We start from the raw sequence: 19,403 nt of genomic DNA on the forward strand, positions 1-19,403 counted from the left end.
AGCCAAATTAGTTTATGTATGGATGCAGGCACATCATCTGAATAGGCCAGCAACTTCACGAGACATTAAGGACGTAAAGGCATGGCACAGTATGCCACATGAAGGCATCCTAAAAGCAATGCACAGTTGTTTCATAACAAATACTTCATTCAGAAAGAAAACAGAATGAATGTATTAGCCAAATTGATTCAAACATATAAAAGAAGCAAGGTTACAGACAAAAAGCCATACCTTCTTTCAGACTAACTGGAAAAACTGTAAAAGTTCTGACACAAAAGCCTTTTCTCCAGGTTTAAAGCTGTAAGTAAAGACTTCAAAACTAGCAACCTTTACTCTTTAATGAATATCTTAAGCTGAAGTAAATAAAAAACAAACAAACAAACCAACCAACCAACCAGAAAACAACTAACAACACCCCCTTCCAATAGCTGGTTATTTATAAAGCAGACAAAGAAGGGTAAGCTGTATGATCACCTCTCCCTTAGAATTGACTAAAACATATAGAAGATAATTTATTAAGCATAAACTTGTGAGGGAATAAGTGCTGGAATAAGTGAATTAAAACACACAGTAAAACCAGAAAGAGCTATGTGCTTCTTACTATCTAATGGGAATTACTAATTTTAAGGCTCATATTTTGAACAGATTTTATTAGCGTCTCTTGAGTTTTCAAGTGAGGTTAGCAGCGAAGAGGATGTTCTTCCACTGGTACGTGTTCCTTTCTTCTATGGACTAAGAACTAATCCTGAGGGTACAGCAGTGGTATAAATTCACACAGCCACCAGGTAATTTCATTAAATGTACAGTACAATATGAGTACTGTAAACACAGAGGACAGTGATTTTTTGGGGGAACAGTCTGCAGTTAAAGCAGAGCCCTTTCAGTTAGTACTAAGTAAAACCAGTACATAGTAACAAGCCATAAGCTGTAGGCTAACTGTGCAAGGCTCCAGTCCTAGATGTTTAAGCCTGTTACTGGAACTTGGCATGTGAACAGGAGCTTGGTGCCACAGGTCTCCTGATATGATGTGGAGTTTAATCAGAGAACAGCAGCAAAAGCCTTGAAAATATGAACACAGATCCATAGATCCAAGATCCATAGATCCACAGATCCAAGGCCCCTGAAACACAAGCAGTTCCTTGAGGAAGAAAGCATTGAAGATGTACAATCTTAAGAGCTATGAAAAAACTGCTTTTTGTTTAAGAAAATGCAGTAGCAACTAAGGAAGGTGAGAAGGGAGCAGCAACAAAACCAGGCAAGCAACAGGACTAGGCACCTGCCATGACCTGTAAAAGTAGTGGCAGTCCAAGTGTCACACAGCATGCAGTCCAGGGTAGAGATCAAGGGGCAGGAGCTGTCCAGAAACAAACAAAAAACATTATAAAAGGACAAGCTCCTTCATTTGAGCAAAGATGTTCATTCCCGTTCTAGCTCTCCAGATTTAAAAGCTCATGAACCTGCTCACTTTGACTTCTGTGACTCAGACCATCAAGGATAGCAGCTACTACTGGTGCCAACTATTCAGCATCAGCATGATTATAGTCTATCCTCACAGCCCATTTTAATTTAATTGCTAAGGACTGACCACTTTGATAATAATAATAATTACTGGACTGTAAACCAAACAACTAGCATGAAGTGTGTTGTTAATGAAAGTTGGTCTACTAAGGTGGTTTTTTAAAGATTAAAACTAGGCTGATTTATCAGCCTTCTGAATACTAATCACAATAATCATTATATCCCTCCCTTGCACACCATCACTTGCAAGGCACCAGCTGAGCAGATGATACTGGTGAAAAGGAGAGGGGCTTGTTCTATCTGTTACAAGAGATTGTACATTGACTTGGGGCTGCTGGTCGATGTGAAATTGAACATGAGCCGGCTTCAGTGTGCGCTCGCAGCCCAGAAAGCCAACCATATTCCAGGGCTGCATCAAAAGGAGCGTGACCAGCAAGTCAAAAGAGGTGATCCTGCCCCTCTACTCTGCTCTCGTGAGACCTCACTTGGAGTATTGTGTGCAGTTCTGGTGTCCTCAACATAAAAAGGACATGGAACTGTTGGAACAAGTCCAGAGGAGGATGATCAGGGGACTGGAGCACCTCCTGTATGAAGACAGGTTGAGAAAGTTGGGGCTGCTCAGAAGACAAGGCTGTGTGGAGACCTCATAGCAGCCTTCCAGTAATGGGTTAAAACTTAAACAGGGGAAGTTCAGGTTAGATATAAGGAGAAGTTTTTTACTCTAAGGGTGGTGAGGCACTGGAACAGGTTGCCCAAAGAAGTGGTAAATGCTCCATCCCTGGCAGTGTTTAAGGCCAGGTTGGACAGAGTCTTAGGTGGCATGGCCTGCTGTGAGGCATCCCTGTCCATGGCAGGGGGGCTGGAACTACATGGTCTTAAGGTTCTTTCCAACCCAAACGATTCTACGATTCAGGCTGCGAAAGCTTCCTTCAAAACAGTATGTTCCTCCAGTATAGGTTGTATTTGTTTAACATTTTCCCTAGAGGTTTTAGCCTCAGGAGCTGATAAACCAAGAAGATACAACTGCAGTTAGTTTGAATGCAGACATCAAGTGGCTTAATCAGTATCAGGTTCTCCTAGAACATCCTTGTTAGGTAGTCATAGATCTGTTGAACAAGTTATCACTAGCATTTGCTTTCAAATACATCTCTGAATGACTACCTTACTAGGAGAATTAAAAAAAAAAAAGAAAATAAAAATGGATGGTAGTTGAATAGTTACTGAAGAACAGTCTGTAACTTAGGAGATTACTTCAAAAATCCTCAGAGCAGAGAAAACATTAGGATATGTGGTAACTCAGTGAAATATTTGAGAAATTGACTTGATTTGGAACACATACATCAATCCTGCTAAAAGCACAGACAGAGAAACCAAACTGAGCTGAAGGTCTCTATATATGTGTTAATGGAAAGCCTTCTGTCTTCGTGTCTAGGACATCTCTGAATGAGATCTAGCTGCTGGTGGAATGATGAATATTCTTGTGCAAGAAGCAAAAAGATCAATTTAAGGAGACATTAGCAATGTCTCATATATGACCAAGAGAGTTCTGAGTCATCATTCACAAATTTAGTCAGCAGCAATTTACTTTTCAAGATTTTAAAGAAGTGAAGAAAAGTATATGAATGGAAAAACATGTGAGTGGGGAAGGAATGAGGCTTTATTTTTCAGAAATTAAATCCCAGTAGTCCAGCTATGTATTGCTTATTTCAGTCACCAGAAGAACTACACTGGAGTAGAGCATGGGGTACAAAATTTGAGGCATGAGTGAGAATCCACTCTAATCCTCTCCCCAAACTAAGAATAGGATGAAATGAATCCCACTTCAGAAATACATAACTGAATAACCTGTTTCATAACACCACTGTTTCTAAGGAATACTGGAAAACTCTCAAGCTGAAAGGCAGCAGTATTACTAACACCAAAGCTTTTAGGAAAAGAAAAAAGAAAAAAAGCAAATTGATGATTTAGAAAAGCTCCCCCACAATCCCCACCATACAGAATACACTCAACCAAAAAAAAACCCCTAAGTCCCACAAAACATAAAAAGTAAACAAAACCCAGAACAAGTCCCTCAAAAGCACCCACATAATTTAAATTTTCATTTTTAATTTCTATATTTATACTTTAAATTTTTAAATTCAATTTTTATTGACCTTTCCCAATTCAGTATGTCATTCTAATAACCCACTGTTCTTCAAAATACCAAGATAAAGACTTTCATGCTCAGATAAAAGCATAAATCCCAAATAAAGTAAGGTTCCATTGTATCCTAGGGTAGGCATGCAGTTCTGAAACACTACACTTAAGTAAAAATTATTCTTATTTTAGAATCATAGAATAGTCAGGGTTGGAAAGGACCTTAAGATCATCTAGTTCCAACCCCCCTGCCATGGGCAGGGACACCTCACACTAAAGCACATCACCCAAGGCTCTGTCCAACCTGGCCTTGAACACTGCCAGGGGTGGAGCATTCACAACTTCCCTGGGCAACCCATCCCAGTGCCTCACCACCCTTACAGTAAAGAACTTCTTCCTTATATCCAATCTAAACTTCCCGTTTAAGTTCTATCCCATTACTCCTTGTCCTGTCACTACAGTCCCTAATGAAGAGTCCCTCCCCCAGCATCCTTATAGGCCCCCTTCAGATACAGATGATTTTCGTCATTTCCAAGTTTTAGTGACCTAAACAGGCACAGAAATCAGGTTTTCATCAATTTTGACATATCAGTGTAATATTTATGCAAAGCATCATGGATGAGCAAGCCAGCAAAGAAAATGCTACCTGATAAGGATGTAAAATCAGGATTCAGAGGTATGCTGACTGGTTTACAGTCTGTCACTAAGGACATGAGGGTATGGAGAAATAGGACAGGTGTTTCCCCACAGCTGATGAGTAATGAGTTCATGGAAATAAACAGGAAAGCAAGTCAACTGCTGGCACTTTTCTTCCTGAACTTCTAAACCAGATTTCAGCAGTAAAGCAAAGCATGCTAGCTAGATGGAAATTTTAATATTAATGCATTTGTCTTAAATATTTATTCTCTTTACACTATTTCCTGCATTATTCTAGCCTATTTAGATTACTGAAGCACACTTACCACAGTTTCTAAGCACTGTGTGGCAATGCTGTAAATTACATGGCTAGCACCTATCGTGTAGTTTCTCTTCCTTCTCTCTCTTGCCTAGAAGAAAACTGTATTTATTTTAACTGATGATGTGCTGTGTATTGTTATAACTCTGCCTCAAGCACGCATAGTCAACTTCAAGAAAGTATTAAGCAAATTTCACTATTAACTGAAAAAAGGTTCAACACAATAGGAAGTTTTAACTTTTTCTTGACTCACATCTCCTATGATAGAGACTGTAAGCATTTAAGTGGCAGTTAAGCGAAGACAGGAAAAGCACACATGCCCATCAGCCTAAACAAAGAGCTGCCTTGAGACAAACAGTAGCTTTAATTGCATCCACAGAAATGTTATGTTGTGAATTAGGTATAAATCATATTCTTCCAAAACAGATAAATAGTAACCTGAAGATACTTCTAGTTTATGCTAACAGCTCAAGTCAAGAGATGAACTGTATCAGGGACTGACTCTGTGTATGTTAAGCAATTCAGACTTAACATCCATCATTTTTTTTTAGGGAAATGTAGCTGCTTCAGTTTGGATTGCTTTCAATGCTTTTTCTTTTTCTCCTCATGAGCTGAAAGGTCCAGTGTATTAATTCAGGAACTCATACAGTGTAAAATATTAATTTGATTCTCCACAGAACTTTAATGAAAGAAGAGAGAAATAGGCTGCTTTCAACACAATGAATAATAATTTGAGGAAAAAAAATGCAAGACTATCAACAAAAAAATTTTGTTTTCACAAGCTCTTGGTCAATAGTTTCCTCAATTATAACCTACACAAATTGTTCTCTATCTTAAAAGAAAAGGACTACATGATATAAAGCATTTAAAACCAGCTTGCTGGAAAACCTACAGGTAATCCTACAGTAACAGCCGCTCTCAGGAAGTAGTGTGGGAAGCTAGTATTAATGAAGATGCTGAAATCTGGGGGTTTTCTTTATCACAACCAGTTCTGTTTGTATCCAAAGCAGGACATAAACATCCTAAGCAGGCTTACAATAATTGCTAAGGTAATTCTAAGTAACACTGTTTCTGTAATTTTCCATGTACTTGAATCCATAACCTTAGTGGTAGTCCAAAGAATTGCTATCAGTTAAAAATGAGACCGATCCCGTAATAAGGGCAAAAAATATACCGAAAGAAATGTTTCGATGTTCTCATGAACAAATGATGCAACATCTTGCCAGTCCAGGATATCACCAAGCCAGCTGTTTTGACGGTTTATGTGCCATTTGTGTCCTTTGTGTCTTCCAGAATGCGTTACATTCTTAAAAAGAGAAACAAAGATGTAAAGAAAACAGACATTTGAATAACTTACAGATGTGAGAAAGCCAAAGACTAATGTTTTCTTAATGAGGAACAGATCTAACATGCATCTGAATACTTAGAGCTGTTTTAATTGGCATCCTCAAAAACACCTCAATGTACTCTGTACACTGGAAAAATTGAAATCTGACAGAAAACCACAGTTAATTACCCCATATAATTACAGTCGTGTATATTGTACTGATTCACCTCAGTTAAACGTTAGCTTTCCTGCTTGACTGATACAATGGTAGCTATCTTGCTTTTTATGAAAGCACAGAAGAAAGAGGTAATTATTTGAGTTACTGCCAACACAATTTACTGTTTGCAACATACAACTTTTCCTAGTACAACCCACAAAGGAAAATACAACCAGAAGCCAAAACAAGTAGTTCTCTCACAATTAGTGTCTACTGCTCCACTGGCAATGTTCAGTCATGCAAAAGCTAAAAGCTAACCTGGAAGTATGGAGGGTTTCTTCTGACTAAATAGCTTCGTAACTGCAGCACAGCAAGACAACAGGGAATGAACATTACCATAACAGCCAAGTCCTTGAACGGCTTCCCCCTTATGAAGCTGACTATTGTCCAACTGAATCCCACTGTCTAGCATGAGACTAACTCAGCCTGGGACTGTAACAAGTATTTCAGAGAAGGATGACAAAATTCTACTGTAAACAAATCTAAGCAAACCTACTGACTACAACAGATCTCACCTTAACCTTTGACAGTAACAGACTTTAAGTCTCAACTCTGATGTTTATATAAGCATCCTACTACTTCTGTTAGAATTTTCCAAAAGCTTTTAACTGTAACAGCCTGCATTCAAAATGACAGTATCTCTTTTGACATACATGGCAAGTAGTATTCCAAGTGAAGTCCTTGCACTGGTTTATCTAAGAGCATTACATTTTCTGCTTATTACCAGTTCTCCCTAGATGCACTGTTATATTAGCAATGCTCTTTAACAATCCACAGCAACACAGGGATATTGCTTCTGAGCTGTCAATTTATTTAGATCAGAAACATTACAAGTAGTCAAAAATGTCTCTCCAATAGGCCTTTTGTTTTTGTAAATCATATCAAGAACCTATTTTGTGTTCATCTTGTTCTATTTTCAGAGGCAGGTCTCACGATTAACTAGCAGCATTAGTTACCATTTGCAAATTTTGTTAACATTTGTTACTCATACACATTTTAAGTTCATTGATATTCAGCAACTGTACTGTTGTAGCACCTAAGGCCTCAGGTGATGATAAATAAGGAATATGAATGGTCAACTGGCTCCACTTCATAAATTCACTACCTCTTAAAAACAAATCCCCATACCTAAATTGACTAGGAAGAGGAGATTCTTGTTCTTGAAAAAGACACCTTGATTGCAGAGTTATACCATCATCTTCCAAGTTGTTTATTACTCTGTTACTGTTTTAATTTACTGGGTACATAGATGCAACGTATGTGCATCTATGTTGTTGTGCACATATCTATAGCAACATCTCTAGAACCTATTAAAATGTATACCACTTGCTACCTACTGATCTTCTCAGAAAGTAGCAGTTAATCATTGAATCCAGATTTCACCAGCAATTCTTCCTCAATTCTACAGCTTTCATGGAAGAGAATCACCTGAGCCTGGGTTCTTCAGTCACCTACAGACTAAAGCAAAACCATACAGGCCTCAAAATGAAGTGTGATTATTATGCTCATGCAGCTGAAATACTGGGGAGCATGAAAGTTGTACTGGGAGAGTTAGATACAGTGCAGACGTCCTCCACACCACACTATCATCTAGTTGACTAATTTTCAGATACACTGAAGGATCACACAAGGCTATTGTAATATTACAGAAGGAAATAGCCAGGTGAAAAGCACCAAGATATTTAGGTGGATATGGAGTGCAGAAGAAGGGGCAAGACTAGAAATAGACTCTGGAAGTGTTACCTGCAACTAGCAAGTAACTGGTTGCAGCCCAGCATGCCAATGGTAACACAGAGTGTCTAGTATGCAAACAACAGCCAGAGAAAGAGATTTGAAGATTGTAGGCAATGAGCATCAGTGCATTCCTGGAGCTATTCCTGCCATTTTGACAGCCAAAAAAGCTGTTTCTTGCCCTACCAGAAGAGCATCTACAAGGAATAAGCCTCACAGTATTCCCTCCAATAACAGATGCCGGAAAGAAATCACATAATGCAATGAACACAGAGGGAAATTGTGCTCCATACTGCAGCAACAAAAGTACTTCTAAAGCACACGCAGTAACACAGAGCCCTACTGAATGATACACTGCTACCGACCATCGCACACATAGGTTATATTGGTAAAAACAACAGGTTTATCAGTATAACTGTATCAAAAGTTAAGTGCTTTTCTTGGCCAAATATTTAACACTTACTATTCCCAAGTGCTTAAGGCCAGCAAAATCTACCGTAGATGCAGCTTTAATTTCTTACTAGTAGTCCCATACTCCTCAACAGCACCGGGTTATCTCTCTACATCCTCTTCTACAGCACTGTCTTGTCAGAAAAAGAAACTGATTCTTTCCCCTTCTATTTTGATTACTGTACTGAAACTCTTTCTTCTTTTAACAGAGATCTTTTTTGGAACGTTAGAGGTACTTTAAAAATAATCACATAAAGAAAAGTATTAAAATACTATAATTGCAATTATTTAAATACAGAGAAGTATCTCAGGGGTATGACTTCTGGATTTTGGTATTTCCATTGCATGATGGCTAATGAATTGCTTTTTTCTTTAAAAGGCAAACAGCACTGGCAGCATAAAAATGACTTAACTCTTACAAACTTTTCATGATTCAGTGTGCAGAACCCATTATAGGAAGGCTAGTACAGTTGGCAAAAATGGATGGTAAGAAACATAGTGAAAGGACAATTCCTTTCTCAAAATTTCAAATTAATTAAAGTTACACAAATCATGCAGAATATCAGTTTCCTTATCCTAGCCCCTCAAGATGACAAAATTTGACTGAAAAGCTCTGAACTACGAAACACTAAATAGAAGAAACAAGGAAAGATTAAATGTCATACAATATACCCATACATAACTAAAGTGGAGGATGTAGCTCTGGTTATACTCACACTGTGACAGTAGAACCATCTTATACACTTGAAATTATTACCAACTTTTTATTATTATGGGCTTTATTCAGCTATTTGCTTATCTCTTTCTCAGAAGCATATGCTTAGCATAATTATCTCAAAGTACCAAATAACAGTTTATATAAATGCCATTTAAATGTCACTCACCTTCACAAACCAAGAGTGATAAAGCCTGTCCCAGAGCTCTAGCACTTGTTTTTCAATCACAGCGGTGTTATTCACTTTTTCTCCTAAAATCTTATGGAGCTAAAACAAACAGAAATCTTTTATTGTACAGGAAAGAATGAAGCTGGCATCTACTCACCAACTCCAAGCTAGATGAATCACGTAAGACTGTTAGTAAAGGCATGGCTCAAACCCAAATGAAAAGCTGAGTATCAGTGTAGAATGCACACTTCAGACAACATGGTTCACAACATGAGCATTTTGTCTGCAGAAAAACATTCTGCTGCACTAAACTGAGGACTTCCTTCTGCACTGAAAAACAAATGTTATCTCTAAAATGCTTAATCCACAACCCTTGATCATCCTTCTGGTAAATATTTCAAATAATCTGAGATGTGCACTAGGTATCAAAAGAATCTTGTCAAATTCTTCTGAAGAAAGTTAACTTAAATAATAATTTAAAAAAAAAAAATAAATATCCAATCTACCAGACACAGCCCACGCAGAAATGAGAATGTTGATGGGGAAAAAAAGTTAAAAATAAAGTCTTCATTGTCTACAATTGAGGAGCTAAAGCTAGATGAAAAAAATAGTCACCATTATCTGATGTGTTTTCACTGGCAATCTTATTAAAAGCGATGACAGATTTTTCAGTTCTTAAAAATAAATATTCCTCTGAGCAGAAAAGACTGCTGAAATCACTCCCACCCTTTCTTCAACTCACAAACTAGAAAGTGGAAAGAACAGATCTGTCAACAAAATGGTTAACCACACAGAAAAGAATTGCTGACAAACATTTTTCTTCCTCCTTACTTTTATGAAACAGAAGGAATGAAAATGTTAAAAAAGATGGGGGAACTCATGCTTACCTTATGTGTAATCCATTCTCGGCCATATTGGTATACATTATTAACTGCTGAATTGAGTGCCTTCTGAATAACCTGGGCTTCTGGGAGCCAGCTGATTTTTTGTTTTCAAAGAAGGAAAACAAAGTTAAATGCTCTTTAGTTTGTTTCATTACACCCAAAATACATTACAAATTAACATTCTGAAACAACAAGAAAAACATTTAAGTTACATATAAACTTACTACAACTACAATATTTTCTCTTACATATCAGAAAAGCTGTTCCTGGATAAGCAAACCACAATTAAATCTAAGCATGTCACTACATTTGGAAATTTCCAAAGTTCCTGAAACCTTAGTTAAATTGGTATCTCAACCTTTTCAAAGAGATCTGCTTTTTAATCTGTATGCATGCTATTCACACCACATTCTTAGAAATTTTCCTAGTGTTCTACTTCTGAAAATACTATATGAAACAGTCTCATTTTAGCTGCAAAAACAACCTTCTGAATTACGAGCTGAATGTAAATTATTAACATAGTTTCCCTGAAAAAGCGACCAGATGAAGCAACATGTTTTAAGTCTATTTTCTCTATATGTACTTCTCAAAATCTTCTCAACCCCTTAATAGCTGCCTTGGTGTTTGCTTTAATCATTAAATAGACTGCAACTTAGAAATTTCCCATACTATACAGATCTACTCTTAACAGGAACAGCCCTTCCCAGCTGGTTAATACCAAACTCTCCCCATCTACCACTCTTCTTTCCACTCGTGAACTGCTCTTCAGTTCACTCCAAAACCATTTTCTTCAGCTCCTATTCCCTCAAAGGAATTCTGCAGCCAGCTCTCCTCATTAACAAAATATTTCAGCTCTCATCTTGCAACCTCCTACAGACAGCTAATTTGCCATTACTTTACTTTCACAGGTAAAAGGGAAAATAATGACCCCTCTGCTCTCTGCACTATGTAAGTTTTCCCTCCAAAACTGAAACTAGAGACATTTATACAGCTGTACTTTGTCACCAAAGCCCAACAAGTCCTCAAATGAGATACCACACTGACAGTCCTCCATAGTAATCCATAAATACTACTGCTGCCTGAGAGTTTAGCTTTTACATCTGCCTGTAACGGTCACTCCCATTTTTGTTCACCTAAGGGATCTTTATATTAAAAATTATGCATAAGAGCACCTGGAAACTTGTTCACCCACCCTATACTATTCGCTTAACTTCAGCATTCTTACTTTGCCCATTCTGGGTGACTGGCTACTGTCTCATTGATCAAGCTGCTTGTGACTTGAATCATGTGAACACTCTCTTGATGTACCTAAATTAAATACAGAAAGGAGAAATGTTACATAATGCAAACAGGAACTCTTCTTACATTCAGAGAGGCTTCTTTCCCCCCCCCCCTTTTTTTCTTGGCAGAGGGGGAGGGTGGGAAGGAGGAACACCACCAGTTTGTACATTTAAACAAGAATTCTTCCAACACAGAATTGGAAGTTGGAAGTTCGTTTAACCCAATGAAAGATTAGGTGCCATTAACCTCAAAAAAGCAGTCAATACAATAATCATCAGCCTGTTCTGACAATTTTGGTCACACACTGTGTGACTAGCAATAGCAAATGGAAATTTAAACCTTATCAGTGGAAAAAAAATTAACAATACAGCAGTACTGTCAAGGGAAGCACTAAAAAATACAATGCAGTTTCAGATACACCTTTTTAAGCCATGGATCAAAGAAATGTAAAAGTTAATAAATGCTCAGCTCTAACATGACCAACCATGCTATGAAGTGCTTCACCAAATTAATTCTTCAATAAGAGTGATGAAAGACACCTTTTGTAAATACATTAATGTTCCTTTTATAAATATAAGGAAGCTTTAGGCAGGAATGTTTGCACAACTTTTAAAGCTTTTAATTTTAAGTACTCAACATTATATAAGCCTACATTTTGGAAAAAGGAGACTGTATCAGAACCCATTGATTTTTTGTTCTGCAACTGTATTCAAGTCAAATATTCAATCTCCACTCTTCATTGACTGTTTCAAGTATGAAACAGCCCCATTAAAAAAAAAGAAAAACAAAACACAAGGAGGAAAAAAAAGAAGTACATGAGTGACCTCTTCTGGTGAGCAAAAGAAAAACCACCCAAAACCCAACCACAAACCAAAAATCAACTTCAGAGAACATGTGATCATGAACCTCAGCACATTTAAACTCAGAACAGGATACCATGAGGTTATTACAGGCAATTACACAAACAAATTGATAAATAAACCTTAAGCATTTTGCAAATATGTTTCTGATCAAGGTAAATTAAGAAGAAAAAAATCTAAGTAACTCTGTTGTTGACAAGGAAAGTGTAACAGGATGCAAAACAAATCTGTTCCTATAACATATAAGCTAGCATTTCTTTTACTAGAATAAATTTCATATTTCCAAATGCCTATATGCTTGTTTTGTCATATATGTAAATAAACATATAAATACAATATATAGATTTTTATATGTAAGAAATCTTGGAATGGTGACGCCTTCAACTACAAAGCATTTAGTTTCTAACTCACAAAAAAGTCTACAAGCTACAAAATTTTGCATAAATATCAATAACCTTCATTCAGCATTTAAAATTAACTCTATGATTATGTTACTTAGCACACAGTACCTTTGCAGTAAGGAGCAGGGCTAGCAGAAGGGTTCCTATTACTAGCAAAAATATTATGAAAATGCTGATTATTTTATCTAGCATTTTCTCCAACCACACGATCATCTGTGCAGAAAAAAGAAAAACCAAATCATAGCATATAATCAATCTTTAATGAAAGCAATGCCATATGCTACATGACAGTATTGTTATCTTTATTTACAATCACAGTGCAAAATCAGGCTCTAAACAAACTGCATTTATGCCCAAGCTTGGAGATGAACAATTAACAAGCAATGTTAGCATGATTAAGGTCATGGTGTGACATGTGATTTTGCAAATGACACTTACACATTACCACAAGACATAGCAAGCTCTCTGCAAAGCAAGCAATAATTCAACATCTACTTTCTAGACCTAAAGAAACTAGCATTCATATCAGCCATGAACTTAGAAACTTGTCTTGTTTCTTGTCCTTCAGCAACTTGGAAACTCACAGACACTATCTGCACATGACTTGAAATCTATCAAGGTATGCTGTAAAGTACAACTTTGACTTTCAAATCTGACTAGCTTATACATATCTAAACTAAAAATTGGGTATTTCTACAAGTAACCAATTTTTTAAAGCTGCCTATTACCTTCTGAACTGAAATGGGGCTAGAGGTTTTCTACATTACTGAACATCAGGCCAATTATTCAGTACCAACCTATTTCTATCCACTTTTAATCTTGAAAGGATGCTCAGCATTGAACATGCCTCAGCTAAAGCCACTGACACAAGAAACAGGCATGTATGTTGTTCTGTTAGTGTATGGAAAGGCCTATTCTATATATGTCCACAAACAAATAGGTATACCACTTAAGACTGGAGAAATTCTGATAGTATCATTCAAAACAATAGACCTGCACAGCCACATGACTCTGCAGAGTGCTTTGGAATAGTGCAAGACGAGCTTCATCTTGTACACAAACTGGCTGTTTACATAAGAAGCTGTGAAAGCCCAAGCAAGTATCATCAAATACAATTTTCTAGCTTCTATGGTTCAAATATCAAGGCTCTTTCTACTCCATCTGACATCACTGCAGGAAAAAGCAGCAGGACAGCTGTAAAATTTGTGCTTTAAGAGAACTGAGGTCAAAGCCAATGTGCAGTAGATTAAAGTATTTCCAAGTGACTACAAGTCCTATGTACAGTGAGGAGGCTGGTAACTTTTTAGTTAGAGATCTTACAAAACACTTACTACACACTTGAAGATGGTTTACACTAGTTCTTTCTTATCTACCCTATCCTTACATGTGCAATTGGCCCAGGAACAACAAACTTCTGCAGAGTGCTGTAAAAGAACTGAACTAGCTAACAATGAAGTTCTATCTCCTATTTGGAAAAATTAAAAGGCAAGGGTTTGGTTTTTGGTGCTCATCCTGTAGCATCTCAGCAGTTAATATATATTAAGCAATTCTTTTTAAACTTCAAGTTCTCTTACAACTAGCTCCTTGTTGATCCAAATTAACATGAAGAGTATGTTCAGCATTTTAGAACTGCTGTTCAAATTGAAGAAAGCTGGAAGAAAACAAAATCCTTTTAAAAGAAACAAGGTGTTGAGCCAGCAAATTTCTGTAACAAAATCTGCACTGTGTTATGACTTGCAGAAAGGAATTCAGAGAACCTGAAAGAATCTGCAAAATCTTTTCTTTGATATTTGGCATTGCTGAAATGTTTCAGTCATCAGAAATGCCCTGCCAGAGCCAGAGGGAGCTTACCTGCCTACAGCAGTACTACAGCTTTCTGAAAAACTCTGAGTAGCCTCTACATGCAGCACTTTAGAAATAAGACTGTAAACAGGATTTGCTGTGCCCCTCCAAGCCCCAAATACATCTAAGGATTATGTAAGAGAAGCAAGAAATAAAAGGCCCTGCTTTAAAGGTCAAAAATTAAAAATATCACTGGAAAACACTGGATGGCCTAGGGATGGAAATTTTATAGCATGGACTTCAAAATGAAGCTACAGAAAATTAAAGCTGCCATTGTTATTTCCTAGTTAACAAAGTTTAAGCTAATTGCTATTTATCTTCTAAGTTAGAGATAAAAGAAATCCACTAGCTAGTCTTGCATGTAGCACCTTAACCAGACTCACTGAATCCAAGAAATGGAGGTAGTGTCAGAGATTTCAAACAATGCTAGCCTCAATGTTTGTGTGAATAGTATGCAATAGATGAAATCCCAGTACAGCTAAAGCTGTATGGCTTAGGTGTTCCACCATGGTAGCAACTACTAGAAGATCAAGCACCAAAAGATGAGGATGAGGACTCTCTCTGAACCAGAGCATGATGAACAGGATCTTTCCTTGACACTCCTTACTGTGGGCTGGACTATGCCTACACTACTACTGAGGTGCAGCTGCAGCACATGTGAAGCCCAAATTACCTTTAATCTAGCTAGTAAAGTACTGGCAGCTCTGATGTTGTACCAGAACAGGCAGCAGCCTCAGCCATGCAGGCACACCTTGAGTTTATTTACTTGGGCAGGTAGCCCCAGCAAGCTAGATGAAAGCCAGTTCTGGTATGCCTACAAGTACTGCAATCACATCTCTCACCACAGTCCTAAAGAGATCCAGGTTACGTGACTGGTACATACATATCACAGAAAACTGAACTGGATTGAGTATTGTATAAGTAAAAGCAGATGCACAACATTCATTTAGAGCTATATTTACCATTCCTTTAACTTGTTTGCTATTAAGCCTTCCTTCCTTCCTCTACACTTACCCACAATACTTTCTTCAGAAGAACTCACCTTTGCACACTCATGCTAAAAACTGCATAGGTGCTATGTTACTGCAGGTAAACTAGTCTGTTAAATCCCTGTGTGCTTCCACTTACCACTGAAGCAGGTCCAGACTTCGTTCTTGCCCCAAACCTGCCAGACCTCCCTTTACATCCTCCCTGTAAACCATGGGCATGCACACAAAGACAAACATATACTGACTAAGCACCAGTCATTAGCCAGAGATCATGAAGTTTTAAATTCAGTTCCAAGCTTCTAATCTAAGGGTTAGTCAACAGCAGAAAGCTGATGTTGCCGTATCATCCAAAATTACACAAAAGTAAAGGAAAGCCAGGCTCCTAAGCTACAGAAGGTCACACTTGTAAAACCAACTGAAATGTTACTTATTTGTGATGTCCACAAAAAGACTATCCTTAAATGTCACAGTTTTGAAGGGAAAGGTATCAACTTTTAATTTATTTTTTTTTAATTAAGCTCACTGAAAAAAAAAATGTTTTTAAGTTGAGTTGCATTCCATTAAAATGCTTCTCAATAATTTGCTCCTGCTTTCAGGAAATAAACTCCCTGCTTTCAGCTTTTGGGTGATGATACAAAATCATATGTAATACAACTGACTATAATACAACTACAGTTCATGCTTAACAATCAGAAATCCTACTATCTAGAGAGATTCTCCATGTTATGTGTATATGAATTCATATTTTCATCTTTCATACTGCATAGCCATCAGAACACTAGTTTTTCTAGTATGTTTTATTTACTGCATTACCCACACAGTGAATCATACCTAGATATCTACTTAATTTTCAATTAAATCTATGTAAAATTGCCAAAATATATTATTTTCTTTCTTCAAACAGCTTCACTATCTATCAGAATATCTATCTAAGACATTTCTTAGACTTGCTGACATTTCCTTTTAGCTCAGTTAATATTTGAAGGTATCATCTTATTAAGATCATCTGATGAGAACAAGGGGAGGCCTGTAAACAGGACTGTCCTGGGTTCAGCAGTAGCAGTCATTTTTTTCTCCTTCTTAGTAGCTGGTGCAGACTGCGTGGTTCTAATTTACAGCCTGGGCTTAAACCATGACAAGGACACATCTCAGGGTTCTGTTGAAATGAGTACATGAGTAGGTAAGTTAAAAAAGGTAGAAAACAGTCTATATAAGGTCTTGGTCTACTTACATCAGTGTCCCCCCAACAGCTACAGCAGAATTTGGCAATTCTTTCCAAAGACTTGAGCCATAGACAATGTTATAAAGAACAAATCATGCTAGCCCAAATTAATCTATTCTATGTTTTGGGCTACATATACCTTGTTAAACTATTTGAGCATATACTATTCTTGTTTGCCAAAAGAATAATAATAAAAAACAAGTTTTAAGCAACTCTGACAGAAGCTCTTAGAACAGGAAGAAAAGAAAGGGCTTCTCACTATCAGCCATAATCAGCCATCATTTCAAGCTGCAGTCTCTAGGTGGTGTATTTTTACTATCTTGGTAGATTAACAGAAATTTATCTTGGTGTTCTCACAGTACTTCCCTTCAGAGATCGGCAAGAAGGAAAAAGATGCAAAGGACTCAACCTTTTAACTGCATCCAGTGTTCTGTATTACAAATCTTCTTTCTTTGCCTCTGGCAAAGTATGATTGTTTTTTTAATTTAATCTAGGTTGGGTTGTTGTTTTTTGTTTTTTTTTTTTTTTTTTAAGAAAGAAAGAACAGAACAAACCCATAAGAACCTGACAGTTTGCAGGGCATGTTTTTGCCTTTTTTTTTTTGGGGGGGTGAGCTGTTTTGTGTTTTTTGTTCTTATTTTTTCCTCATCTTGATTATAATATCATTACTACTTGCTCATGCAACAGAAGTCAGCACTGCATGTAACACTATAGGACTTTCAGGATCTCTTCCTATGATATAACATAGAACAATAGTTTTGAAAAATAGCTCCTAGGAATTAAGAAATAACTCTGGTAAGAAACTCTACCCACAGAGTTTTGCCCAGTAATGCAAATCGCAACTCAAAATCCAGACATTTTAAACTTCTAAGCAATTCCAGTGAAATTATTTTTGCAATCTATCAATATTAATTAAAAAAAAAATAAAAATCCACATGCATGAATTTTCAAATAAGAAAATTACAAACTCAGAGCCAGAAAAAAGGAGAGAGAGAGACTAAACTTTCACCTGTGGCTCACTGAACTCAGCTCTTCACCTAAACTGTGCTAAAAAACTAATACCTAATAAAAATTTTTTTATGAAGGGTTATGGTTGCACATATTTGCTAATCGTAAGTCACTCCCATAACACAAACACTTCCAAGTCAGGAAATGAAAATGTCATCTTAAAACAACAAAACATTCAAAAAATACCCTCTTAATGGACAGATACAACTGTGTCATGAACTGAATTCACCATTTGGATACAACTCAATGATGAAGTGGGAAACTCTATGTTCTTGTTCAGGAACACAAAAAGCCCTCCTCTTCCCCCCCCAATCATATAATGCTGAATCCAGTGATAAAATTCACTGAATTTAATGAAGATCAAACCTTCTAAATTCATTATAGCTGCTCAGCCTGGACACTATTCTTGCCCATCTGCAATCCACAGCAGAAAACAGCTGTGAAGCCCCAATTCTTTGTTTTCAAGAACCTTTTAGAGAGTTGTGCCAATGGCCTCATGCTCTACTCTATTCCTCTTCTTTTCAACACTGTTCAGAATGACAGTATTTTTGGTGTCTTCCACAACACACAAGGCAGACCTCTAGTTTCTATTGTACTAGCTACCGAATGGCAAGGATGGGTTGCTGCTTATAAAACCATAGCAACTATGCTGACTTTCCCACTAATATTGAAGTGGTGAGGATAAAAGCTGGTGCTGGAAACATAACTCATTTCCAGATACTGTATTTGACTTTTTTCTCTTTCATTTAAGAGAAACCATTACTTGGTTTCCATATATTTTATCACATCCTAGTATTTTCACCTTTAAAACTCTTGAGGTCTTGCAAACATATGTGTTACAGGCATCGCTCCCCAGCTCTGTGCTTGCTTGAAGCAATGACACTGCCCAAGCCCAGGAGAAATATCACTGCATTGAGTTGTCCAGATTTCAATTACATGTGAGGCCAAACATGGACTGAATCAGTTTTAACTTCTCTTGAGATGAGAGAGGAGAGATTTAGATTAGATATTAGAAAAAAATTCTTCACTGTGCGGGTGGTCAGGCACTGGAACAGGTTGTCCAGAGAAGCTGTGGCTGCCACATCCCTGGCAGGGTTCAAGGTCAGGCTGAACAGGGCTTTGAGCAACCTGGTCTAGTGGAAGGTGCGCCTGCCCGTGGCAGGGGGGTTGGAACTAGATGAGCTTTAAAGGTCCCTTCCAACCCAAACCATTCTATGATTCTATGTCAGTTCTCAAAAATAGAGTAGTTGGCCCAGCTGAACCATGGGAACCAAGGAGTACATATCTTATAAAACACATCACACTTTTAAAAGCCACACAAAAGAAAAAAAAATAAATTTATCTGTACCAACTCCTTTATTTTTTTTCTTTGCTAGCCCTCACTTCCCTTAGGACTGTCCTTAGATCCAGCAGTTCTGAGGCCATCCATGTTCTCATTTCGCTCCTGCTACACTGAATACCATTGAGTATACAGGACAGTTTGACACTTCAAAAGTGAAAAATTAACAGCACTGACTGAAGCCAGCCAATGCTCCATTGTGATCACTTACATTCACTGCTTTACAGCTGCATTTCACCTTCATCACTCCCACGTAAATTCAGTTAGCTGACACTTTCTCCAAGTAGCGAACAGCTCTCCAGTCCAGGAGGGAACTGGATTTGTCATGCATACAAGTGGGGAGCAGGTGGGGGATCAAC

General features: G+C 37.4%; 1 protein-coding gene across 1 annotated transcript in view; it reads right to left on the reverse strand.

Moving 5' to 3' along the window:
* Positions 1-19,403, reverse strand: part of TMEM245 (transmembrane protein 245) — a gene marked incomplete at its 5' end in the record, with an annotated part of 79,909 nt that overhangs the window by 26,778 nt on the left and 33,728 nt on the right. The window contains 5 exons of the mRNA XM_080611507.1: positions 5,784-5,915; positions 9,219-9,317; positions 10,106-10,196; positions 11,328-11,410; positions 12,753-12,857. Of these exons, the coding sequence (XP_080467633.1) occupies positions 5,784-5,915; positions 9,219-9,317; positions 10,106-10,196; positions 11,328-11,410; positions 12,753-12,857 (510 nt within the window). The remainder of the gene's footprint in view (positions 1-5,783; positions 5,916-9,218; positions 9,318-10,105; positions 10,197-11,327; positions 11,411-12,752; positions 12,858-19,403) is intronic.

Source organism: Psittacula echo, assembly GCF_963264785.1.
Source record: "Psittacula echo genome assembly, chromosome: 2".
Taxonomy (NCBI): Eukaryota; Metazoa; Chordata; class Aves; order Psittaciformes; family Psittacidae; genus Psittacula; species Psittacula echo.